The sequence below is a fragment of the Pelobates fuscus genome, chromosome 3, assembly GCF_036172605.1.
Source record: "Pelobates fuscus isolate aPelFus1 chromosome 3, aPelFus1.pri, whole genome shotgun sequence".
NCBI classification, from domain to species: Eukaryota; Metazoa; Chordata; class Amphibia; order Anura; family Pelobatidae; genus Pelobates; species Pelobates fuscus.
In genome coordinates this window covers 168,468,856-168,496,599 of record NC_086319.1, presented here as the reverse complement: position 1 = coordinate 168,496,599, position 27,744 = coordinate 168,468,856, and the positions used below count along the sequence as shown (strand labels likewise).

Below are 27,744 nucleotides of genomic sequence, written 5' to 3'. Positions count from 1 at the left end.
TGGTACATTTGTGGAGTACTATTCATTTAAGCAGATGTTCTGGACTGTAATATCAAAGTTTCTCAATTTCATGAGGTCTGTCATTGAGGGCATGCATACCTTCTTCTACTGATGAATGTTATAGTTCAAATGATCCCCTTGCTGTATAATAGACCATCCATCTATCTTACCATTTTTTCTATACCAACCTCTTATGCACAGGTAATCTGGAACAGGCCAATGAGGAACTGAGAGCAATCATCAAAAAGATCTGGAAGAGAACAAGCATGAAGTTGTTGGACCAAGTTGTACCACCTGCTGGGGGTGAGCAGTATTATCTGTCTGGCAAAATGTCATTAAGGAGGGAATGATGTCTTGCAGGCTTCTCAGAAAAGTAGCAGCAAGACCTGAGTAATTTTCAACCTAAAGATAGTTTATTCTCTATTGTTTAATGAATGATGCCTTTCATTTCTTAACACATTTAATTAACGCTTTCATTTCTATAAAGCAATTTTACTAAGCATGCTTTCACACCAGTTTCTAAAATCTCTCATATTAATATGACATTTTATAAAACATATGTGCAAAATTGAGATAACACAGTCTTCTTTGCTGATACATGATAGTGAGTGTATGTGTCACAAACTATACAACAGAAGGTGCTGGGAGGTTAATAGATTGAGTAAGCGTGCAGGCCAAACTGTGTTTTTTTTCTAGACAGAATCCCTACTTTCTTCCTATTGGCAACATGCGGTATTCTATTTTAGAATGTTGGTATGCAGAAACCGTTTTAGTCAAGTAGCTAAAATATTGATTAAAACAATGGTGCGCAAAAAACTCAAAACATTAAAAAAATGATTTTATTATAAAACCCTTCAAAATATATAAATACCAACTGTGCTAAATACATATACCATTCAACAAGAAAACACTGTGAAACTGTACATGAATAGGTGTTCCACGCTGTGAAGAAAAATAAAATAAAAATAGATATTTCACAGTCTGAATATCAGGTGTGCTTAATACATATACCACACAACAATAAAACACTGTGAACTGTGCTTCAACACTGTAGTGTATTACATGAAAAGTGCTTATAATAATGTAATCAATCATCAAAGCAATCTTATATACCAAGATACTTGCAGAGAACCATACAGGTAAATCCAGCAGATGTATAACTAAAAAAAAGGAGACAGAGAGAGAAACCTAGTGCAACACTGTAAAAAGATCCAATCGGAAATCACACTCCACTATTGTAACTCACATAGATTTTATCTATTTGCAATTGCGCAGTGCAATTTCGGATTCATGTGATCACTGATTATATTACCATAGGCACTTTTCATGTATTGTTTTCCACAAAACCTAAATGCTTGACAAAGCCCAAATAATTGCCATTGCTTTCCTAATACAATTACATGCATGGCATCTGTGTTATGTGACATTAAAGAGCTTCGTATTTGATCTGGTTTGTGTGTACAAATTTATAACAAATGGGTGATGGGAGAAGACACAATCATATTTTGCAATTTATCCTCTCTTCCTTCCCTCTAGATGATGAGGTAACTGTTGGAAAGTTTTATGCAACCTTCCTGATCCAGGAGTATTTCCGAAAATTCAAGAAGCGAAAAGAGCAGGGACTTGTGGTGAAGCCATCACAACGCAATGCACTGTCGCTGCAGGTATGCACTGCTTTACATGACTCCGTGCTAGTACGTGCACATAGAGGGGTTAATAAAAATTAATTTAAAAAAATATATTGGTATTTGTTGGGAGTTTTCACTCTAATCCATGAGTTAGTTTTGATAATCTATGTCTTGGATTGACAGCATTTGGAACTCTAGACAAAATCCAGCCCAAACATCATGAGAATTTACATTGTCTAAATATGTTGGAGTGTCAAACATTAGCCTTCACTACTATAAGTTAAACTTTTTACTATAATATTTTGGATAAATCTTTTATTTTAACAAGGTTCTTGGCTTGTACCATTGAGCAGTTTTCTACAAGAGGCTGCCTTCCTATCACAATACATGTTATTCATCTGTTGACTGTACATAGAGAGCACTCTGTATTTATGGAGGTGGAGTCTCATTGCCTTATAAAAAAATTAATCCTTCCTTTGAGCACCTTACTTTGTCCAGATGTTCACCATGTGGTTACTTCTCAGGCTGGACTGCGCACGTTACATGATATAGGGCCTGAGATTCGCAGGGCCATCTCCGGGGACCTAACAGCTGAAGAGGAGCTGGACAAAGCCATGAAGGAGGCAGTGTCTGCTGCATCTGAAGATGACATTTTTAGGGTGCGTTCCAGGTTTTAAAATGTTCTTTGGTAATTGGACAGTTCCAGTGACAGTCATGCACCATTGTTTTATAGTAAAAGTCCATGGTCACCCAATTTCTAGGGGATATCATTGTTCTGGTATTTGTGTATAGATCGAAATAGGTCTTGCAGCCTTACCTTTTTTGGGACCTTAAGTGGAAAAGATCTGGCATAAAGCTAAATCTTTTAACAGAAACATAATCTAAGACATTTTAGTATGAAAGAAATAGCAAAAAGTCAATATATATTATAAGAGTGAATCTAAGTTACAGGTCAGGAAATATGCATTATAGTTTGAGTCGTCAGCAAGGAAAATAATGGCTGCCAAGCTGCATCTATAATTGTGTCATCCTTGTTATGTAAAACTGTAAATATTTTTAATGAATCTCTAAAACCAAAGACCCTGTGCAGTAAATATGGAACTCCAAGCAGTTGGGATAGTTATGTGATTCACAACACACACAGAGTGATGAAGAGAGCATCAATTTAGCATTAATTGTTTATAGGCGAATTATGTTTAAAGAGACACTGTAGGCACTATAACTATTTCATCTCATTGAAATGGATATTATACCTCTGACACTGTCCATCTTTTGAGTGTTAAACCAGTTTCAAGCAGTTTAACACTAAATATTAGAGAGATGGCTACACAGTTCCTTCTAGCCATAACAATTCATACTAGCAATGGGCGCTGTGATAGACTGCTGTCAGCGGACAGTCACAGCCAATCACAGCCACCCATTGCTGCACAGGCTAATACTTCCTCATTAGCTCAAACAGGAGAGAAAGGAGGGCTGCTGGGGACTCTCCTTTAGCATTTAACATTAAAAATGGTGCAATGCTGAATGAAAGGATGGCATCCTACAGTGTCCTTCATAGAAAGCATCACCACCAATATAATGTTTTTGTGTTTTACAGTATCTACACTGGGTACAAGTAAAATTTAAAGAAACACTATAGGGTCAGGAACACAAACGTATATGCATGACCCTATAGTGTTAAATACACCACCTAGCCTCATAAGCCCCTCACTCCCCCCCCCCCCCCACCTTTCCCCCCTAAATATAGTACAATTGTATCTTTATTCCAGTCAGCTGCTGCTGGCTCTGCCCCTGATCTGCCTGCTTGGCTGACATCATCATAAGTGGTATTCAAGGCAAAGTACAATGCTTTCCCTCAGGAAAGCATTGGATTGGCTGAGCTTGTCAAGGAGGCTGATCAGGGGCAGAGCCAGCACAAGTCAAACACAGCCCTGGTCAATCAGCTCCTCCTCAATGCACCTCCATGAGAAAGGTTCAGTGTCTGCATGCAGAAGGTGGAGACACTGAGTGTCAGTACTGCACTATGTGCAGCACTGCCCCAGGAAGCACCTCTAGCAGGCATCTGAGGAGTCGCCTGTAATGTAAGCACTGTGTTTTCTTTGAAAAAACTGTGCAAAAATCCTGAAGGGAATGATTCTACTCACCAAAACAAATACAATAAGCTGTAGTTGTTCTGGTGACTATAGCGTCCCTTTTAACATTTTATGTTGTTTTATCACATTTTTCCACATTTGGCAATGCAGGAACCATAATTCTGGGCCAGAATTGGTTAGATCAGCAGGTATATTTACTAGTTTCCATACTGATTATTTACTTTTAGATCTGTGTCCAATTTTGTATTTAATATGTGACTCCCTGTCTAGCACATTTGTTTTAAAAAAAAATGGCACAGGTTAGATGTTATCTCTCACATTGTCTGTCACATTGTGTTTAACATTGTCTGTCACATTATGTTTAATATTGTCTGTCACATTGTGTTTAACATTGTCTGTAACATTGTGTTTAATATTGTCTGTCACGTTATGTTTAATATTGTCTGTCACATTGTGTTTAATATTGTCTGTCACATTGTGTTTAACATTGTCTGTCACATTGTGTTTAATATTGTGTCACATTGTGTTTAACATTGTCTGTCACATTGTGTTTAATATTGTGGCATTGTGGTATGCATTTCCTCACAGTATATTATATTTTTTCATCATGTCATGTTGCACTTCAACTCCATATTGTCACATTACACTCTTGCTCTAACGATGCATTAGATACATTGAAACAGCAAAAGTGCAGTATTATTGGAATGACCTTGTCACATATCGTTCGTTTTCATTATAATTGTCTTTTGTCATATTGAATCCAATGCTGTCACATTGTCTTCTGTTATTTCTATTCCTGAGCTAACACTTTGTAAGGGTCTTTTCTCACATCCTCTGTTGTCATGTTGTCATGTTTGTCTGTTTGTCATGTCAATCTCTCTCAATCACACATTGTCCCATGATGTTCTTTTCCAATTTTGGTTTCAACTTGTATTGCTTTCTGTCATATTGTGTTTGTTTTATGACATTGTATTCAATGCTATCCTGTTGAAATTCTTCTGTCACAGTGTATCACATACTATATTTTTATTATTGTTATTTAGTGCAAACATAATCAATGCTTCACAGTGGGGGCATTAAAATGTACATCAAATAAATGGTAAACTAATCTGAACAGACAAGAGAGGTGAAGTTATCCCTGCTTAAACGAGCTTCTCGACAAGAAATTGTAAATTACTTTTTGTACATTTTATAAATACCATAATATTGTTATTTTCTTCTCTCACATTGTGTTACATATTATCAAATTGGCATTGTTTGTTTTCACATGTAGCCCATTTTATCATAATATTGCTCCATTACATTGTTTCCTATGCTATTAGATGCTACAGATTACAGCTATTTCTATTTTAATGTATTATTGTAATTTGTACAACCATATCATTTCCACGTCACATTACTGGACCACAACCCTTTTACATCTTTGTACCTAGTGTTCTGTCACATTGTAGTCTATTCACCATATGAAAACCTCTCTATGCATTATTATTCCTTGTCCTTTGTCACGTTGTGTTTCTTTGTATTAACAATATAGTTGACCACACACCCATATATCCACCGCAGAATGAGATGAAAAATTTGATTCTGCCAACCCCAAAATATCCAAGTAGTAGTAACATTTAGTACACCCCACTCCCCCTGCCATCCTATGCACATTTGCACTGCTACAGCACAAGAGGTTTCTGCTCTGCTCCTGTCCTCCCGCCCCACCACCTGCTCCCTCGATCCTATTCCCTCGCATCTCATCCGCACTTTGTCTCCCTCTCTTGCTCTTCCTCTCGCTAGCATTTTCAATCTCTCCCTTTCCTCTGGCACATTTCCCTCACCCTTCAAACATGCAACCGTAACCCCAATTCTGAAAAAGCCCAACCTTGATCCCAACTCCCCATCCAACTACCACCCTATCTCGCTACTGCCATTTGCCTCCAAGATCCTCAAGAGAGTTGTGTGCGCCAGATTGACAGACTTTCTCGAATCCAACTCTCTGCTTGACCCCCTTCAGTCTGGATTCCGCGCTGGTCACTCTGTCGAAACTGCTGTGACCAAAGTATCCAACGATTTAATTGCTGCTAAATCTCACGGCCAATACTCTATCCTAATCCTCCTTGATCTTTCTGCCGCATTTGACACTGTTGATCATCAACAGCTTCTTCACATTCTTCATAACTTTGGTCTACGGAATACTGCTCTCTCCTGGTGCTCCTCCTACCTCTCCCAGCGCTCTTTCAGTGTTTCTTTCTCTGGTTCTGCCTCTTCTCCCCAACCCCTCTCTGTCGGCGTCCCCCAAGGTTCTGTCCTCGGCCCCCTATTGTTCTCCATCTATACTGCCTCCCTTGGTAAACTCATCAGCTCCTTTGGTTTCCAATATCATTTATATGCAGATGACACGCAAATCTACCTGTCCTCCCCTGATCTCTCTCCGCCCACCTTGACTCGTGTTTCTGACTGCCTCTCTGCTATTTCCAACTGGATGGCTGCTCACTTCCTTAAACTCAACCTTTCCAAAACAGAACTTCTAGTTCTTCCTCCCTCAAGGGCTGCTACTCCTGTTGTCTCCATCCAAGTCAACGGCGCTACTATCACCTCTACCTCGTAGGCTCGCTGCCTAGGGGTTCTTTTCGATTCTGACCTCTCTTTTACCCTCCATGTCCAATCGATAGTCAAATCCTGTCGCTTCCAACTCAAGAACATAGCGCGCATCCGCCCATATCTAACGCCAGACGCGGCTAAGATACTGGTTCATGCTGTTGTTCTCTCTCGCCTCGACTACTGCAATCCCCTTCTCACCGGTCTTGCATGTTCCCAGATTGCACCGCTGCAATCTATAATGAATGCGGCTGCGAGGCTTATTTTCCTGTCCAGTCGCAACTCCCACGCCTCCACGCTCTGTCACTCCCTGCATTGGCTTCCAGTTAGATATAGGGCCCTATTCAAAATTCTGGCGCTTGCTTACAAATCCCTACATAATGCTGCTCCAACATACCTATCCTCCCTCTTACACAAGTATGTCCCGTCGAGACCCCTGCGCTCATCCCAAGACCTACGCTTATCCTCTGCCTGGATCCCCACCTCTGACGCTCGCCTTCAAGACTTCTCTAGGGCTGCACCTATTCTGTGGAACTCCCTTCCCTCATCAATCAGACTCCACTCCTTCAAAAAATCTTTGAAAACTCACTTCTTTATTTAATTCCCCTACTTTAACCCTTTGTGTCACCATACCCCACTCCCTCTAGCATGTAAGCTCATTGAGCAGGACCCTCAACCCCCTCTGTTCCTGTACGTCCAGTGGTCTGATCTCAATTATGTGTCTGTTAGTCCACCCATTGTACAGCGCTACGGAATTTGTTGGCGCTATATAAATAATACAATAATAATAATAATAATTGTCCATACCACAGTTTTTCTATTTAATTATAGCACTGGTACTATATTACTAAGTTTTTTCTGTTAGATCAGCACCTCAAATCATAGTCATTTTTATTGTATCTCTGTCGTATCAGAACTTATCTGTACAGTATGTCTTTTGTACTTTGTTATGTTATATCTATTATTATATTTCTGAGGTTATATATTTTCTTCTATACCATGTAGTATCTGTCATAACTCAGTTTCAAATTGTATCCCCGAATGTTCAGTATCACTTTATATCTTTTAGTTATTCACGCAGTCTCTCTGTATAGGTCAGTGTCTTTTTTGCATCGCATACTTCTTTGTGTCTAGTCACAGTCTTGGTCTAATTAGATCTGACATGTTTTATCACATTTTACCCATCTTTTCTCAGAGAGCTGGAGGGCTGTTTGGGAATCATGTTGGTTATTACCAGAGTGAAGTTCGGAGTGCATTTCCTCAAACCTTTACCACCCAGCGGCCTCTGCACATCAACAAGACATCTACTGGGCCAGGAGATCTGGATTCCCCTTCTCACGAAAAACTCGTGGACTCTACCTTTACTCCTAGCAGCTACTCTTCGTCTGGCTCTAATGCCAACATTAATAATGCCAATAATACAGCTCTAGTACGTCTTCCCAGCCTCCCCTGTTACCAGAGCACTGTCAGCACCGTAGAGGGGCAAAGTCGTCCAGTACGGTCCCATGGATCTTGGAAACTTGGCTCCAAGAGGTGAGATATTGCTGAACTTTTGTAAATCCATAATCACGTTAGTCCCTCTGATAATATAGAATACAACGTTTTTGTTGACTCTGCTCTCACCCCACATGATTGGCTCTTTCTGTTTCTCCCCCTGCCAACCCAGGATGTGTCATTGTGAAGTTTGGGGACGGTAGGTGCCGTGATTTGTCATTACCATACATTAAATAGGCTTCTTAGTACCAGACCATGTGGGTATAGCACTGGATATCATTGGCATAACAACACTAATATCTAGTGAGTTATACGCTATCTGTCAGTGCCATTTTCAGTTTAAAGCATATAACACTTTTTTCCGGTTTTCTTTTTTCTTATTTCTTTACATACCACCTTCATTTTGGCTTCCTGTAGGGATAACATATTAAAACAAAAAGGTACTGCCTTATTATTGGGCATGACATAACCAAATAACAAAAGAGTCTGGCTAATACTTCCAATATTTTGTTAAGGATACTGAGAGTAAGATAGCAGATTGGTACTCCATTAGTTTTTTTTTGTAGAATGCAGGAAACATTTTAGAAATGTATAAATAAACAGTGCTGAAAGTCCACTTTCCTGCAGTAACGTGTTGTAGGGGTGCTTTTGCATTTAGTAGGTATGGTCTAATGCTTCCTGTTTATATTTAAATTCCAATTTACCCTTTACTCAACCAATGTGCTTGTCACAAAGCTTTTAAGTTACCTTTTATGGTGTGGGGGAGATCACCAAAAATTCTAGAATGAAAGGGTGTTTACTTGGTTTACCTTATTTGTGATGCTATTTACAAAGACTCCTGTTGGATTTAGTAATATCTCATAAAAAGACTGAAATTCATACCTTTTGTATATTTCACATGTACACTTTTGTATGCATGCTGAACCCCAAGAGTCAGAGAAGTGTAAAACGTTAGCTCGTGGGTTGAAGAATTTTGAAACCTTGGATGAGCCCAGGCTCTTAAAATAGCAACTCTATTATATTTGGCATACTTGTAGCATTTTATTTTTACTTTGAAACTATTTATTTTAGACATTTGCACAATTGATCATTTTTCAAAAACTACATCAAATTAACACTTTCATTTTCAAATGAGCAATATTATTCATCATCAAGTGAAACTACAACATAGAAACATTACACATTGAACATTATTTAGCCAAATGGATATGGACTATGACAGAGGAACTGTCTGCTTTTCTGTTAAAGGGACACTATAGTCAACAAAACAATTTTAGCCTAATTAAGCAGTTTTGGTGTATAGATCATGCCACTGCAGTCTCACTGTTCCATTATCTGCCATTTAGGAGTTAAATCACTTTGTTTATGCAGCCCTGGTCCCACCTCCCTGCATGTGATTTACACAGTCTTCCTAAACACTTCCTATAAAGATTAATCTAATCTTTATACCCTGCAGGAGCCTCCGCATGTAATTAAAGTACAATTCACTGAGCAGGATATACACACTTTTAAAGTAAATAGCATTTGATCGAAAAAGAAACCCTTTTTTTTCATGCAGGCTGTGTCAGTCACAGCTAGTGGGGGTGTAGCTAGGGCTGCATAAACAGAATCAAAAGTGATTTAACTCCTAAATGGCAGAGAACAGAACAGTGATACTTCAGAGACATGATCTATGCACATAAACCATCTATACACATTTAATAAAATATATACACATTACATTAAAGTTGTTTTGGTGAGTATAGTGTCCCTTTAAGAGAAATCGAATTTGTTATTTATTTTAAAGAATCAGCAATGCCTTAATGCAATTTGATTTTTTTAGCAGATATTATATTAAAACTGAATATAAGAAAGATCAGATTAAAAAAATAACTAGCCTATGTAAAATCCATTCTGGCTGACAGCTTGGTGTTTTCAGCCAATTAGATTCCAGCTTGTTGAACAGATGAGAATAAACCAATAGGCCCTAACTGCTGTAAAACATAGGCTTCCTCTAACAACAGAAGTAAAAAATAGGCATGCTTCACAAATGTTATTACGTATGTATTTGATCATGCCCTTTAATATAGATTAAATTTAAATTTAAGCATTACTGTCTCTTTAAGAAAATAATTTTTTTCAGAATAATAGTATATAAAATAAAACCACTGGCCTAACATGGTTGAAGAATTTTAGGCACCTGGAAATTACAGCAGTGTTTTAGCCATTCTTAATATATTATGCTTTCTTCCACAGTTCTGTGTCAAGGGACAGCCGATTACCCATCATATGCCGGGAGGAAGTATCACAAGAGGAGATGTATGATGCCAGTGAGGATATGGAATACAGCAGTGAACCTAGCCTCCTGTGCACAGACATGTGAGCAAAAAAACTATTGATTATATAATTAGACAGAACTCACATTTAACTGGTTTTATAATGGGAAACAATGCAGGCTTGTATAAATTAGTGGGTTTATTTACTTCATTCTGAATAAATACTACTCTGAATAGGAATAAATCATTTGGGGAGAATCCAAGCATCCAAAAAGCATTTGAAGGCTAAACTTCTGACTACATTTACAATATTTATCAGTTATCCAATGAAGTATACTGCTGTTGTGTGGTTGTGAATGTACTCCAGATTTTAGCCCCTCCCGATGTTACTGGATGCTTAACCCCTTAAGGACACATGACATGTGTGACATGTCATGATTCCCTTTTATTCCAGAAGTTTGGTCCTTAAGGGGTTAAAGGAACACTATATCGTTAGGAATACAAATATGTATTCCTAATGCTATAGAGCCCTAGTCACCGTATAGGTGACTAGGGCCCTGTTCTGCGGCGAATAAATAGCTAATTAATCATTTATTTATTTACCTTAATCCAGCGCCGGGTTCCCTCGGCACTGGTGAGGTCTCATCCTCCATTGACGTCAGCTTCCGAGTGGAGCCGAAAGTGCATGCGCGATTCAAACCCACCAATAGGAAAGCATTGCTCAGTGGGGATCTTTTTTGACACTGGACTCCGTGAGGACGTCCAGCTTCAAATAAGTGTGATTTACCCTGTGTAAATCACGTAAGCTGCCTCTAGTGGCTGTCAGGGTGACAACCACTAGAGGCTGGATTAACCCTGCAGTGTAAACATAGCGGTTTCTCTAAAACTGCTATGTTTTCAGCTGCAGGGTTAAAACTAGGGGGACCTGGCACCCAGACCACTTCATTGAGCTGAAGTGGTCTGGGTAGCTATAGTGGTCTTTTAAAATATGGAACCAAATATTCGATTGGCACAAAATGGTCTTCGAATTTGGCCCTAACCATGATTTGGCTGTACCAAATTTGCAGGTACTGCTATTAGGAAAAGTCGTAATTATCACCAGTATATTACATGAATGCACAGATTTAGCACCATAGAAGAAAGCGTTAACTTCAGAGAGAAGTCCAGTATACTCCAAAAATTACAAATATGTATTTATTGATATTTTTTATTACATTTATGTTGTTTTGTGGATTAGTTTAATCAGTTATTTTAACCTTTGTTTGTTTTATCAATGGGGAAATACTGCAGAGTTAGTAGGTTCCCAAGCAAAAAGCAAGTGAATTTATTGTGCAAATTTGCTTTCCACTAAATGTGTTTAAAGTAAATCTGCTAGAATTTCAGTGTTTCATACCATAATGCCAATACTATTTGTTATATAAGATTCGGAGAGATTTGAAAATGATTGATTTTTAGAAGACACTGGATGGTACTTAATGACTTGTGCCGATTCGATTGAATTACATAGATTCATTCCCATACACGTATATTAGTTTGTTCGTTAGTGAATTTATAGCCTGCTTATGGGAGCTTTGCTGTTTGATGAAATACCTGGTTACTGACTTGATGTTAATGCCCAGATTTAACTTATTCTATAAGAAAAGTTGTTAAAGCAAAATTGTAGGGACACACTTAAACCTTTCTTTCGACCTTTAGGGGAGATTTCACTAGCATCCAAAGAGTTTATCCCCTAAACCTGTCCCTTAAATTGCCTGTGCTTGATAACATTTTGAGGTAGCTGAGCATTATCGGATATGTAGTTCACAATCATCTAAAGTGCCAAGATTAGACAGTGTTTTATTAAATGGTGTAATTTTCAGAAAAGTGATGTTCTTCTTAAACACTTGAAGTGACGGTCCCTTAACACTAGGTGCATTATGGTTCATATAGATATATTTGTCTTTGTTTTTCTAGTGGGATTAATGACATTTATGTTAACATGATGATCCTTGATAGATCATGTAAGTGGTTAAAAATGTAAAATAAGGAAGCCTATTAAATAACCTTAGGTTGGGGGTCATTGCATTTTTGTTTTGTTTTGTTCTTGTATTATTTGAAGTTTTTATCATTATCCTAATGACAGAGAAGCAAAGGCAAAAAAAATAACACATTTTCTGCTGTTAGAAATAATCCAAATAATTGTGAGAAAAGATGCCACAGGCAACTGTGGCATATATGTATGGTGGCAATAGAGGGTTAATTTGTCCAGTTAATACAGGTAGGGAAAGTTTAGTGAAAGTTCATGACCCCGGTTAGGTTGTTGGGCAGAGTGGGACAAGTAGCTGGGCAGATTTGTGTGACACAGCTGTTGTTGGAGACAAGAGCTAGCTGCGGATTGGTTGCTGACAAAAGAGCGGGAAGCCAGGTAAGTATAAAAGTGGCAGCGCAAGCACAATCCCTGCAGTGGTCTTTCAAGACAAGAAAAGCAAATACGGACCCCCGCCCTCCCTCCTCTATTTGCTAATTTTCTTTATAATTAATGTTGTGGTGTTGGAAAGCATGGGGGCAAAGTCATCCTCAGGTTCAAGTTCTGAGGAAGGGTATGTGTTAAATGGTTGTATATAAAAGGCGGTCTGGTTAGCTATGGCTGCCTGGCAATTAAGTGTTGGTGAAAGTTAAAGTTTTGGAAGTAAAGTGAAACGTTTATGTAAATATGTTACCGTTATCAAGTTATGGTGGTATGCCCCTTTTAAGCCCTTAAGGACGGAGGACGGTTCAGGACCGTCATCGGCATTTTTCCATTGCCGACCGCTGACGGTCCTGAACCGTCCTAACTTTAAGATGTACTTACCCGATCGCCGTCGTTCCCCCGGCGGCGATCGGCGGTGCTCCCGTTGTGGGGAGACTGCCTGCAGCCCAGACAGTCTCCCCATGGCAGATTAGGACCCCTGGGACCATGTGATCGCTCAACAGAGCGACCACATGGTCACAATAGGTGTCCATGTGTCTGCCTGCAGGGGGACTGTCTGTGCTGACAGGCAGTCTCCCTGCTAGTGTAAAATAAAAAATAAAAAATAAAGTTAAAGTTAATAAAAAAATAATAATTATATATGTGTATATATATATAAATGATATATAGACATATATTATACCTATATAATATGTCTATATATCACATAAATATATAATGTCATACTAAGTGTATTTTTATATTAATATGTACATATATTAATATAAAAATACACTTATAATTAAATTACACACGTATATATATATAATATATATAATAACTATATATATTGTATATATATTATTATAAAATACAAATAATAAGTATTTTAAATTTAAATGTAAAAATAATAATAACATTTTGTAAAAAAATTATATATCTATACGAAATTTTATTCTAACTGTATTTTGATATTAATATATATATATTTATATCAAAATACACTTAGAATGAAATTGTATATATATCTATGTATATATAAATAAATAAAAAGAATACAAACTATTCATATGTCCTTATACAAAATTACATAAATAATTATATAAATATACACGTAGACTTCAGATATCTAAATATGCATATATATTTAAATTCTACGTGCGTATTTATGTAATATTTTTACATAATTAAGTTATTTTATTGATTGCAATTTAAGGGACCTGCCTGCCAACCCAGGCCGAAAGTCCAGAGAATTTAATTTGCTAGCACTGTATTTTACCCTGTACGACACCCTAAAACCTGTACATGGGGGGTACTGTTTTACTCGGGAGACTTCGCTGAACACAAATATTAGTGATTCAAAACAGTAAAACATATCACAGCGATGATATTGTCAGTGAAAGTGACTTTTTTTGCATTTTTCACACACAAACAGCACTTTTACTGATGATATAATTGTTGTGATACATTTTCCAGTTTTGAAACACTAATATTTGTGTTCAGCAAAGTCTCCTGAGTATAACAGTACCCCCCCATGTACAGGTTTTATAGCGTTTTTGAAAGTTACAGGGTCAAATATATGGGTAAAATATTTTTACATTGAAAATGGCCAGGTTGGTTACGTTGCCTTTGAGAGCATATGGTAGCCCAGGAATGAGAATTACCCCCATGATGGCATACCATTTGCAAAAGAAGACAACCCAAGGTATTGCAAATGGGGTATGTCCAGTCTTTTTTAGTAACCACTTAGTCACAAACACTGGCCAAAATTAGCGTTCAATTTAGTTTTTTACTTTTTTCACACACAAACAAATATGAACGCTAACTTTGGCCAGTGTTTGCGACTAAGTGGCTACTAAAAAGTCTGGACATACCCCATATTGAATACCCTGGGTTATCTACTTTAAAAAAAATATGTACACGTGGGGTGTTATTCAGCGATTTATGACAGATAATAGTGTTACAATGTCACTATTGATACATTTTAAAAATGTATGTTTTGAAACCGCAATATCCTACTTGTACTTATAGCCCTATAACATGCAAAAAAATTGCAAAAAGCATGTAAACACTGGGTATTTTTAAACTCAGGACAAAATTTTGAATCTATTTAGCAGTTTTTTTTATTCGCTTTTGTAGATGAGTAAAAGATTTTTCACATAAAAGTCAGAAAACATGTATTTTTTTCAATTTTTCATCATATTTTTTCTTTTTTTTTTAAATTAAATTACATGAGATTATATAAATAATGGTATGTAAAGAAAGCCCCTTTTGTCCTGAAAAAAACAATATATAATTTGTATGGGAACCGTAAATGAGAGAGCGGAAAATTACAGCTAAACACAAACACCACAAAAGTGTCAAAAAGATGCCTGGTCGCAAATGTACAACATCGCAAAAACAGTCCGGTCCTTAAGGGGTTAAGCTTTAAATAAACACCACGGCCAAGCCCATTTAAATATAAATAAACTGTCTCTATTTATTGTGTGGTCTAAGTTATTTAATGCAAAATATTGCCTACCATACATATACTCTTTTGATTTCTACTTGAATGAAGCTCTTATATTATCTAGGTTTGCTTGATAAAGTGAGCAAGTATTATTTTACTGTATTCTGTTAACAAAACAGTGTATCGGATTTACTCCCCATTTTTCAGAATTCTAAAGGGAAAGGATTTAGCTAACACTGTATAATCTTTGCCATAATGCAGTCAGCACAATGGTGTTTTAAAGAATGGGAATTAAGCTGGACCTGCATGTGTAATTTTATTCAGCAGAGCTCAGAAATCTGCTAATTGTATAAACTGGATTTAATCTTTCTGAGATATTTTATAATATCTTGTTAATCTATTTACAACCACAGTTTCATTCAGATGGTATTATTATTGTTGTATTCTTAAAATGTGCTGTGTGTGAACACAAAATACATTTTTAAGATCTTTTTTTAATTAGTTAGCTATTGGTTGTGTTTTAAAAAAGAAATAATTAAAAAGTATTAGCTGTTACTTTACAGCCTGTGCCAGGCATACTCTGCATGGCCTGTACATTTGTTTAAGTTTAAACCCTGTAGTGCTGTATGTGCAGCACCTGAGGGCCTACCTTGCTGCTGAAGAAATGTCTATTCATGCTGTAGTGTGCATGAGCTTGTCCACTGACAACACAAAAGTGCAGCAGCGATAAGTGTGTTTTTTAATTTCTTATTCTGCTTTATTTATCCCAGTACATTCTACAATAGAAAACCCCCAAAAATAATTGTATAGCAATGACCCGAGCACTGTCAATGTACTGCAGTGCCTTTAATGACTGTCTACAAATGTTTTACATTTATTTATTTTACTCACTCCATTCACACTCTTTGCAGGTTCTCGGAGCAAGATGAGGAGAGCCGGCAGCTGACCCCATCAGAGGGAGAAGTGGAAAAGGGGCTCTGTCCGTCTCCCAAGAGAAGCTTCCTGCGCTCAGCCTCATTAGGTAACAGATGCACTCACTCATTTATGGACGCTCACAAATACACACAAATATTTTAAGGATGGAAAGTCAGGCATCGTTACTCACAAGCATTTATGGATATTTTCATTCATAATCTTCACAAGTATGCAGAAGTACTCACATACAGAAATACTAAAATATACTCATAAAATCTCAAGCACACACTGAAAAACTCACAAACACAAATACTCACATACATTAAAAACATATATAAATGCATTCAGACACTCACTTAAGAGCATCTAATAATAATAATAATCTCATAATTCACACTCCAATATTCTTTTTATTTTTCATAATAGCAGGAAAAGAATACTAAATATAAATATAGTATATTTAAAATCACTCTGTAACAGCCTTCAACCAATTCCACCTGTCACTCTTCCTCTACATCACCCTATCACTCAGCCCCTGTATCAGCCTAATCCTGCCTTACTCCCTCCATATCAACCTGCCCCTGCCATAATTTATATCATCATGCCCCTACCACCATTTATATCATCCTGCCCTTGTCCTTTCATATCATCATACCCCTACCACAATTCATATCATCCTTCCCCTGTCCTTTTATATCATCCTGCCCCTGTCCTTTTATATCATCCTGCCCCTGTCCTTTTATATCATCCTGCCCCTGTCCTTCTATATCATCCTGCCCCTGTCCTATCATATCACCCTGCCCCTGTCCTTTTATATCAGCGCCTGTCCCTGTCCTATCATATCACCCTGTCCTTTCATATCATCCTGCCCCTGTCCTATCATATCAGCGCTTGTCCCTGTCCTATCATATCACCCTGCCCCTGTCCTTTTATATCAGCGCCTGTCCCTGTCCTATCATATCACCCTGTCCTTTCATATCATCCTGCCCCTGTCCTATCATATCATCCTGCCCCTGTCCTTTTATATCAGCGCCTGTCCCTGTCCTATCATATCACCCTGTCCTTTCATATCATCCTGCCCCTGTCCTATCATATCATCCTGCCCCTGTCCTTTTATATCAGCGCTTGTCCCTGTCCTATCATATCACCCTGCCCCTGTCCTTTTATATCAGCGCCTGTCCCTGTCCTATCATATCACCCTGTCCTTTCATATCATCCTGCCCCTGTCCTATCATATCACCCTGCCCCTGTCATTTTATAGCAGCATGCCCTGTCACACCCTGTCTTTATTATCTCCCTGATTTAATATCAGCTTGCCACTCTCCTTCCATGTCATCCATTCACCATAATACATATTCTTGTCCTATTTAATCCTAATACCTGAAATGTTTAACCCTTTGAGTGCTATATGGATGATTTGTTTATTGTTTTGTATTGTATTGTCACCTAGCAGTCAAAATGTTTTTATGTATCCTATGGGGGCAGGGATAGAGTCATAGCTATTACAAACTGTTGTTGAATTGTAGACAAACCTTGTTCGTGTTTCTGCAGGCAGAAGAGCATCATTCCACTTGGAATGCCTGAGACGATACCGGAATCAGGGGCCAGACACATCTCCCAAAGCAGTTTTGCCACAGCTTCATCTAGTTCACCATCAGGTATGATAACGTGGGACCCATCAGCTATCACATACTTAGCACTGACCACTGCGGCATCCCATGGATTTAACTCTGAACTCCACAAGATTTTAAAAACAGTGAACTCTGCAATCTATCATAGACTTTAACCCCTTAAGGACACATGACATGTGTGATATGTCATGATTCCCTTTTATTCCAGAAGTTTGGTCCTTAAAGGGTTAAGGACCCCACCCCCACCCTGCTTTAAAATTTAAAAAACAACCACAATTTTCTTAAATGTTTTTAGCACTGAGCAGTGTGTTTGAGTGAATGTAGGTGTGTGTTTGTATGTAGTGTTGGCATTTGAATGCAAGCATGCATTTGTGTGTTTTTTTTTTTTTTTTAAATTCTTTATTTTTGAAGTGCGCAGTTATAACAGTTACTTATGAGGTACCCCAAAGGCAGTCCTCTAGCACATTAGGCACAGTTTGAAACATAGGGGTAGACATGAGATCTTGCACACAATTTTTAGGTAAGGATATGACCATTACTGATATACATTGTTTAGAGAGTTTGATAACAGAACATATAATTTTCAGGCTGAAGAAACATAGCATTAAGGTATCGCTTTACATGGGTATAGGTGTATAAGTTATGCAAACCTGTTTGGTTCATGCGTTACCTGTGGGTAATTAGTATCATGCTAGAACTAGATAGATTATTTCCACCTAAGAGGTACGATTTTAGTGTATATGCTAGCAAACTGGGCTCACGCTGTAGAGACAGGCATATTACAGGTAATGATAGAGACCTCGCTTAATGTGCATTAGCACGGAGACAGATTTGCTAGACAGGGTAGAGACTATTTAGGCGTATACTTAGCGTGTTAATTTCTGTTAGTTAATGTAGCTGAAAAATTTACTTAATATTGACCATGTCTAACTTTCATGCTTTCATCAAAATCAATGCTTATTAGGTATTGTTGTAATACGGTAACCAGGGGTTAAACGATTTAAAACACTTTATAACGTATATTTAACATGATAATCCCTAGTAGCTTTGCTTATCTGCATGAGAGTCCTTGGCAGTCCAGGGTTATGCACTACAGCCATGCAGGAGATGATGTTGACCATCGTCTCTGTGAGGTGTGAAGCAGGAGGCGGCAGGTCGGCAAAAATCAGCGGTTTGAGAGTTCGTGTTGCGTCACATGAAACCTTGTTCATATGGGGTATGTAGGTCTTAGTCCCCAGGGTGATCTGTATTCAGCCGACGCCCACTCTGTGAGGCTGTTGGAGTTGTATGGGTGCCGCTCCGGTTTCGGTAGCCTCCTGGTTAATGTGGTGGGAAGTGACTCCTTCTGTTCCCTCTCGTCGGGTCCTTTGCGGAGCCCCTGTGGTGTGTTCGCCGCTCCGTTTGCGCCCATTTTCTCGAGCGTGTGCCTGGGAGGTGGCGAGTTCCGCCTGATGGTCGGTGGTTTCAGACACCGCAGGGTGGTGAGCGGGTCCGGTAAGGTGGGTGGTCCCCCTCTGGTGTGTGCTCGAGCGGGTACTGGTGCCCGGGGGGTATATCAATTTTGTCTGCCATCTGGGTGTTATATTTTTCCCCTGTCGGGAGACTGCCCTGGGAGCTGTGGGTGGGCGTCTGCAAAGTTGGCGTCGGATTATAGGGCGAATCCATGACATTGCTTGTTTCAACGCTTGCTTATAAATCCGGCCTTTGGCATGGAGTTCTGTCCAGAGGCTTGTGCCAAGCCGGTCAAAGAACTCTAGAGTGCTTGTTGGCGGCTTGATGTGGGTTCTTCCCTTCGCTGGCTGCATCCCTGCCGTCAACTTGTTTGGGCCCTGGCATTTCTGCTTGTCTATGGGCTTTGCCGCTTGATTGGGGATGATGTGGGTGTTTGGTGTCCCGCGTTGGGGTAGATTGCGCCGCTTGGTCCGCCGCCCTTTTGAGGCTCGGGTTGCAGTCTGGGTCTGCAGGGGCTTTCTCCCATGTTGGGTCAGCCTGTGGGGCATATGGCTGCCAGTCGATTGTGGGGCAGGTGGGTGAGCTCTGCCCTCTGGCTTGCGCCAGAAATTTGCGAGTAGCTCATCTAGTGTGCTCTGGAGATCGGGTGGCTGTTCTCCCTTGTCAGGAGTTCTCTGTGCCGCCATTTTGCAGGTGGTATCTGTGTCGCTGTGGAGCTGGGCGGACATGTCTCCAGACCCTGCAGCACGGCTAATAGGTGCCGGGATTTCCCTCACCGGCAGGGGGGGGGGGGGGGGGGTTGGACGTGCTCTGATGGACCCCGCGAGGGTATTGGAGCCCGGGGGTAGAGGGATCGGCCATCTCCCTCCCCCCCACGTGAAGTAGGCCTCCATCCTTCCATGGTCCAGAGCCGCCAGGCGCCGGGCAAACTCCGGTGGGTTAATGAGCTCGAGGACTCACCCAGTCGTAGGCTGTGATTACTCGGTGTTAGTCTTCGTTAATCTGTGTTTTATTCAGTTTTCCCCCAGAGCTCGGCCATGATGCGACCGGCTGGCTCGGCAGTTAGGCTCCGCCCCCGTGTAGTGTGGTTTTTGAATGTAGTGGTGTGGTTATATATAATGGTGGGGTTTGTATGAACTGTTGACGTTGAAATGCAGAGTGTATTTGTTTATAGTGTTGGCGAGATTCTGAGATGCATGCACATATACACATTGATAAGCATGCAGATACACAGACACACACTGACACACATGCAAAGGCGACTCTAGGAACAATATATGGGGGGGCACATAAGATACCACAGTCTAAACTGGGGGGGGGGGAGGTGGTAGGGACACTAAAACTGTTCACTAGGGGAGGGAGTAATATGCTGCCATTGGCTGTCTGCTGGCATCCGGCAACAAGTTTTAATAGAATTCACATTACATCCATACATACAGTCACATACATAAACATACATATTCACAACACACACACTTAACCACAGAGATGCACATACAATCACACACATAATCACAGACATTCACAAACACAATCACAGACCCACACCTCACCTGGTGGTCAGTGGTTGCTGCTGGGATCTCTGTGCTCTTCCTGCACAGGTTCCTTGCGTGAACTGCAATGACGCCGATGCTGGGATGATGTCATATCCCAGCTGCAGGCTCACTGCAAGGTGAAGACATTCATACACAGTCAGATGCACACTGTTATACACATATACTGTCAAATACAGCCACGTGCACACAATCCCAGGCACATAGTCACTTGCAGACAGTCAAACACACAGTTACAGGCAGACAGTCACACACATTTACACACAGCTACAGGCAGACAGTCACACACACACACACACACACACACACACAGTTACAGGCAGTAGCACACACAAATACAGGCAGACTGTAACACAGTTACAGGCATTATCACACAGTCACTGGCAGACAGTCACACACACTCAGTGACATGCAGACAGTCACACACATAGTTACAGGCAGACAGTCACACACACTCAGTGATATGCAGACAGTCACACACACAGTTACAGGCAGACAGTCACATACACAGTCACAGGTAGACAGTCACACACACACACAGTCATGTCATAGACAGTCACACACAATAGCATGCAGACAGTCACAGGCAAACAGTCACACATGCAGGCAGTCATACACGCAGTCATAGGCAGACATTCATACATACAGTCACAGGTAGACAGTTACACACACAGTCAAAAGCAGTCAAATACGGTCACAGGTAGACAGTCGTGCACGCAGTCACAGGCAGACAATCAAACACACAGTCACAGGCAGACAGTCGTGCACGCAGTCACAGGAAGACAATCAAACACACAGTCACAGGCAGACAGTCACACACACAGTCACAGGCAGACACACACACAGTCATGCATACAGTCACTGGCAGACAGTTACACATACAGTCACAGACAGTTACACACACAGTCTCATGCAGACAGTTACACACACAGTCTCATGCAGACAGTCACACACACAGTCGCACATACAGTCACAGGCAGTCACACACACACAGACACAGGCAGTCACACACACACAGCACACACTCTCTCTCACTTTCTGGAGGAAGAGTGGAGTCACTGATCTGTGTTGGGGAAGCAGGGACTCATTCCTGCTTCCCCTCTGTGTGCAGCAGCAGCGGGTGGAGGCCACCTTTAGCTCTGCCCCTGCTGCCCCATGGCCGATTTGGCTCCGCCTCAACTATCCGTGCAGTACTCCTGCTGCCTTCCCGGCCCCTGTGCGTGTAAGCTGTCGGCTGCCTGGCGCACTGTGCAGCCACACAACTCACACCTCCCCAAGCCTGGCCAGCCCTGGTGGCACCCCACTACCTTGTGGCACCCGGAGCGGACCACCCCCTCCTTAGTACGCAACTGCATGGAAGGTATGTGTTTGGCTGCTGACTCTCCTGTGTTAACCTTCCTCATTACTCTTATTAATGCATTACTGCTCTCACTGTGTTTTTGAAGAGCAAGTGTTCCTTGCAGATGTCAAACAGCAGCTCATCTTTCCTGATATTGTATTTCACACTGTTGTATGTGAGCCCTCTCATGTCAGTGTCTGCAGTCACTTAATGGGCTACCAGGGAGTACATTAGCTGTACAAGTCCGTGGGAACAAAAACACACACTTTATTTGGGAAGAGAAAACATATGTACACACGGTGCCTCATTAGGCCAAAGGGTTTTGTAAGCAGTGGAATTAGACCAATCACCATCTTGCAGTATTAGGTTCATGGTTTCCTTTGCTCAAATTAGTGACACTTTGTTTGTATACACCAACAGAACTTGTTAAAGGACCACTATAGGCACCCAGACCACTTCAGCTTAATGTAGGTGCCAGGTCCATCTAGGGTTAACCCTGCAGCTGTAAACATAGCAGTTTCAGAGAAAATGCTATGTTTACATTAGGGTTAATCCAGCCTCTAGTGGCTGTCTCATTGACAGCCGCTAGAGGCGCTTCTCACGGTGATTTTTAGAGTGAGAAGACGCCAGCGTCCATAGGAATGACGTCCAAAAGAGGAGGAGAGTCCCCAGCGCCGAGGGAGCCCAACTCTGGAGAAAGGTAAGTGTTTAACCCCTTCCTCCCCCTTCAGCCCGGCGGGAGGGGGGCCATGAGGGTGGGGGGGACCTATTAATACTATAGTGCCAGGAAAACGAGTTTGTTTTCCAGGCACTATAGTGGTCCTTTAATATTGCACAGTTGGAGTTGGAGATGAGCCTGCACATTTGCAACAATCATGGCTGAAACATTTAAGAGGTTTCTATTCTTTAGAAAACAATTGCTGTAGTACAAACACAAATAAATCAGTAAATGAATGAATTGGTAAACATATCACTGCTGTGCAAATAAGGCCCATACAACCAGCATGAATAATGCACTATAGAATTGTTTTCAGTGATATTTACTGAGATTACAAAATTCACCGTATTCGAGCATATTTTCAGAACACTCTAGTAACACACTGCCAAGAATATGATTCTATCTTTGAGATAACCCAGTATCCCTTTGGGTGCACTGTACATACAAAATCTGGGCCATTTTGATATGCAAACCCCTATTGCATCATACATCCCACATCTGTGCCTCTTCTTTCTTCTAGGCATTAGCAGTGGCTGGCCTCAGCCCTCTACTACGAAGGAGTCATTCCCCTACAGCCTTCTCACGTCTATGTTCCACACCGCCCACAACACCCTGCTCTCGAGGCTGGGCACAGCAAAATGTGCCAGAATTGAGGCTGCATGGAGAAACTGGGTCCAGACCAAACCTCAATAGCAGCTTCCCCTCAGTCCACTGCAGCGATTGCAGCATAGAGCAAGGATGTTCGGCCTCCCTTACAGTACCCTGCCTCCCTAGGGATCAGACCCGCCAGCACCATGGCAGTGCCAGCAGTTTAGTGGAAGCGGTAAGGAAAATAATTAATGAAGCACATATTTAACCCAATGAACACTGAGTATTTACAATTCATGAGTGGCAGTTTGTGATGCTGTCCCTTGGTGCTGAGAAGCTTACTAAGAATCATGGGACATGTAGTTCAACAACAACTGGAGAACTACTGCTTGGCTGCATCTATTGCTGCTTTCATCTAGATTTCACAAAATTGTGAATTGTGGGGAATAGTCATAAAAGTAGAGTTGAAAATTCAGTCATGTAAACATTTTGGCATAAATTCTGATATTTCTTTGTCAATAATTCATTACAACCAAGTTCAAAACAAATAAATCTTTCTGAATCCAGCTTATACAACACATTGCAGGGTTATCACTAGTAAGTAAACAGTTAAATATCTTCTGGCATTACAGAACACAGGTGATAGAAAAGCAGAGTCTGATATAATCAGCTTGGGTATATGGTAGGAAGCGATCATTTTTTTATGAGGGTCACTGGTTCAGACAGAAAAAAACGACCTTGGAGTCCTCTATATTATTCGAGGAACACTTGAAGCACCATAACTACTACAGGAGTGCCAGGCATAGGGCAATGCAGTTTGGTAAGTGGTTGTGCACTAGAGTGGGTAGATGCTTGTGTTCCTTTAAGTCAGCTTAATTAAAAGTATTGTTTGAACAATTAAATGACTTTGCAGATTGTCTGTTTTTACCTAGTACAAGATCTCTAATTTAATTTTACCTTTACTGTGTTCAGGTGCTGATCTCTGAAGGACTGGCGCAGTTTGCTCAGGATCCCCGCTTCCTGCAGGTGGCAACGCATGAGTTGGCAGATGCCTGTGACATGACGATAGAAGAAATGGAGTCAGCAGCTGACAGCTTTTTGAATGGAAAGCCTAGTCCAAATGGGAAGCTGTCACCATTTTCCAAACGCAGGGACCTAGGGCTGGACTGCGAGGGGGGTGGGTCAGAGGAGCCAGGACTCTCACCGAGCTGCCAGAACAGCGAAGGAGAGCAAGAGGACTGCCGAGTATATGTGAGCAGCCTGTAGCCTCCAATCAGATGGACACAGAACCATAGAGATGCCGAGCTGTCGGAGGGTGGATGTTTTTAGGGAGTTTTTGGGCTCCTTTCTTAGTTTGTTTTTTTGTTTTTTATTTTGGTGTTCCTAATGAGTTTGTTTCAGAAGTGCCTCACTGTTCTCGTGACCCTGGAGTGACCAGAACAGCGTTCCTCATCAGTTTTAGTTGGGGCGGGAGGGGGGGCAACATCCAGAGCTGACATTCGGTATTTCAGGAGGACCACCAGCTGTAATCCCAGAGTTTCCTGGCTCCTTACAAAATATCCTTGTGGTAAAGCTATGCTTGATAATGGATCTTCAGAAGGAACCATCAGAAGAACTGCCAAATTCAGCATTTTTTTGTTTTGATTTTTACTTTACAAAATTAGAACTAAGTTGGCTGTTGCTCGTTAGGGGTCCTATTACAAAACCATTTGAAGTGGGAACAGAGTTATGTGTTGTGCAATCACAGCTTAGAGAGTTTGATATACTAGCCAATAGGCCAAGCCCACCCAACCAATAAGTTCTGAGAGGAGCTGCATAACCGACCAATCACAACAGAGCAGTAATTCTTCCACTTCTAACTTCTATTTTCAGATTGTGAGGTTTGTTTGTTTTTTTAACTGGGCACAGAGGGGCTCAAAAGACAATACATTTCACATTTATGTTGAAACAGCCAACACAGAAATAGCTGCTTATGGGGAAACATTTACATATTTATGTTTTTCATTAAAAGGAAATATCGATAAAACAATGATTTCCCCCTTTAAAAGAAGTATATTTTGTAAACTCTCCATGTATGTACACATTTCTATACTCCAGCAGAATGTAATATATTGAAAGATAATTTTTTTTGGAGATGGAGGCAATCATTTTTGCAACACACTCCCTATTGAATTTTACAGTCTGTTTCCTGCTCAGGAAATAAATATGTGTAATTATGTTATTTAGCATAATTTATTACTAGGCATGCATTGCTTAGCCAATTTAATTGTTCTAGTCTTTGCAAAAGATTTAATAATAAGAGAAAATTGGCTTCCAGTTCGTCCTTTTAAGAACAAGTGCAAATATAATGTCATCCTGCAGTCTGCAGAAAAATCGTAAAAAGTAATTTAATATATGAGTTCCTGATAATAAAGTTCCCATATATTTTGTGAAAGTGCCAAAGGAGTACTATTTGGTTTGGTGAAAACATCTGTATAGTATTTTGAAAACCAATAAGTAGAAACGCACTATATAAAATAAATAATTATTAAATGACTCCTCCATTTAAGCGAAAAACTTTAAATTGGCTTCAGTTTAACTTTTAAGCACACAGACGTGATGTTTGAAATGATCCAAATCGATGACATAACAAGCAATGTTGTAGATTTTTCTGTGATTCTAATATATACTGTCTTCCGCAACTCCCATAGTCTCCCTCTGAGTTATGTTAAGACATTTTTTTTTTTGATTCAACAAAATCCAAAGTGCAATCGGGATATGGAATTTGAAATCTTTGATACTTCATCTGCTATTAACAATGGGTATGAAAATGGTCAGGTAGTTTAGAGATCTCATGAGATTCACGATGCTGAATATCTGCAGGATTTTTCAGTTCATAGCTACTGGAATGTCAGAGTGCAGGTGATGAGATTGTATATATATTTTCTCTTTGACAATTATAATTTATAATTTAGATGTCAGATGTCACTGTTGCATTGATTCTGTGGGCATGAGTCATTTAAAAGGGGAACTATTGAATTTCGGTTACTCTATGAAAATTAATACTTGCCAACATACTATATCATTGAGTTTAAAGTGATAAAGTGATCATTATTGTGTAATTCTTAATAAATCAGTTTATCACCAGCTACCTTTAATAATTACTTAAATCCCAATGGTAGTAGGTGAAATTTACTTTGTCAACCGTAATTATTACTTTATTTAGGTTTGCATTTTATTAATAATCAACTGTTAAATCTGACAAATTTAATCCATAGATTTTGCACTGCAGATGGAATAATTTCCCCTGCCATTATATTATTTGAAGAATTAGGCCACAAGCTTTTTTTCTTGCAATTCTGCATGTAGCCTCAGGGTGGCATTTGGTACAAGGGGAAGCCAGGCCTAAACAGCCTGCATAAACCGAACACATTTTTCCTACATTCGTGGGCATTCTATGCAGACCATTTCATAAATTTCTATATTTGTCACCATATTCAGATGTGTCCCCCTACTGTGCTGAAAATTGCTAACTTGCCCTGGCTTTAGAATGTTTACATACTCATTTAAACACAATCTTATTATTATTTTTACAACCATACAAGCATTTGTTGACCAATTACTCATTCTTGTAGTATTTCCAGCTATGTACATATTCTAATTAAATATAGACTTGTCATATTAACCAATAATAATTTTACAATGCCACAATAATTTTGATTTGATACATGTGGCTATTCAATTATAGTATTCACTGTGGTTTAAAAAGAAAAGCGAAACAATTTTTCTCAGAGGAATGAGCAATTATAACACAAGGGTGTGACAATACCTGTGTTTTTTTTCATGCTATAAGTATATCTCTGAAATAGCTGATCTTTGGGTCATCAGTCTGTGTTCCAAACAGACAGTCCAAGTGTAGTGTTGTCTGAAGTGTAACTGTGTTTGAAGTATATTTGGACATCACAAGCTTCCTTGTAGACTGTAGGGTGATTTACTGAATACTGTTTGAGGAATGAACTTTACCTATGTAGTAGTAAAAGGGAGAGCTATATCATAGTTATGCAGGGTTGGGCTCATTTTTATGATGGTTAGGTGAACATGAATATTGGTGAAACATTGCCTATAATGTAGTGCTAATGTAGCGTAACAAAGGGCTCACTTGTCACAAGACTTTACTGTCACTTTAAGAATTTTATATATGGACAGAATGTAAAAGATGTAATTTGTGTGCCCTTTTTTCAGTAGTTCAAAGTTGGGAGATTTATGTTTCGCATTTAACAGAGGATAGATGTGAAAAAATGTATCATGCAAAGCAGCAAAACGTCAGTGCAGCCCTGCAGTATACATTTTTGTAGTACCTCCTGGTTAAAGGAGACTTATTGTCACCCTAGTCTAGTGCAAAAAAAAAGAATGCCGTATAATACAATCCAAGGATACATTGGCTTATTTTTTTTATTTTGAAAACTAAGGAGTTTCTCAGTATTCCATTTATTTAATGGATGTCACAAAGAGTATGTTAGCATTGAATTTAGTCTGTTTTGATTGTACTCTTCGTAATTCTTTTTAAGTGCCCCAACTTCATCATACCCACGCCGACACATTCGTCTTTGTTTAGGAATGGGGATCTACACTTTGT

The 27,744-nt window shown here is 39.8% G+C and overlaps 1 protein-coding gene across 7 annotated transcripts in view; it reads left to right on the top strand.

The window, feature by feature from the left end:
- The window catches only part of CACNA1C (calcium voltage-gated channel subunit alpha1 C), a 590,913-nt gene extending 564,007 nt beyond the window's left edge, over positions 1–26,906 (top strand). For 5 of the 7 annotated variants that reach the window (XM_063447661.1, XM_063447665.1, XM_063447664.1 and 2 more), the window contains 10 exons: positions 202–303; positions 1,537–1,664; positions 2,153–2,287; positions 7,503–7,840; positions 7,974–8,000; positions 10,037–10,159; positions 15,845–15,954; positions 17,400–17,506; positions 23,062–23,364; positions 24,102–26,906. In XM_063447661.1, the coding sequence (XP_063303731.1) occupies positions 202–303; positions 1,537–1,664; positions 2,153–2,287; positions 7,503–7,840; positions 7,974–8,000; positions 10,037–10,159; positions 15,845–15,954; positions 17,400–17,506; positions 23,062–23,364; positions 24,102–24,395 (1,667 nt within the window). In that variant the 3' untranslated portion in view covers positions 24,396–26,906. The remainder of the gene's footprint in view (positions 1–201; positions 304–1,536; positions 1,665–2,152; positions 2,288–7,502; positions 7,841–7,973; positions 8,001–10,036; positions 10,160–15,844; positions 15,955–17,399; positions 17,507–23,061; positions 23,365–24,101) is intronic. The other 2 variants (XM_063447667.1, XM_063447666.1) reach the window with 1 other exon arrangement.
- Positions 26,907–27,744: the final 838 nt, after the last annotated feature.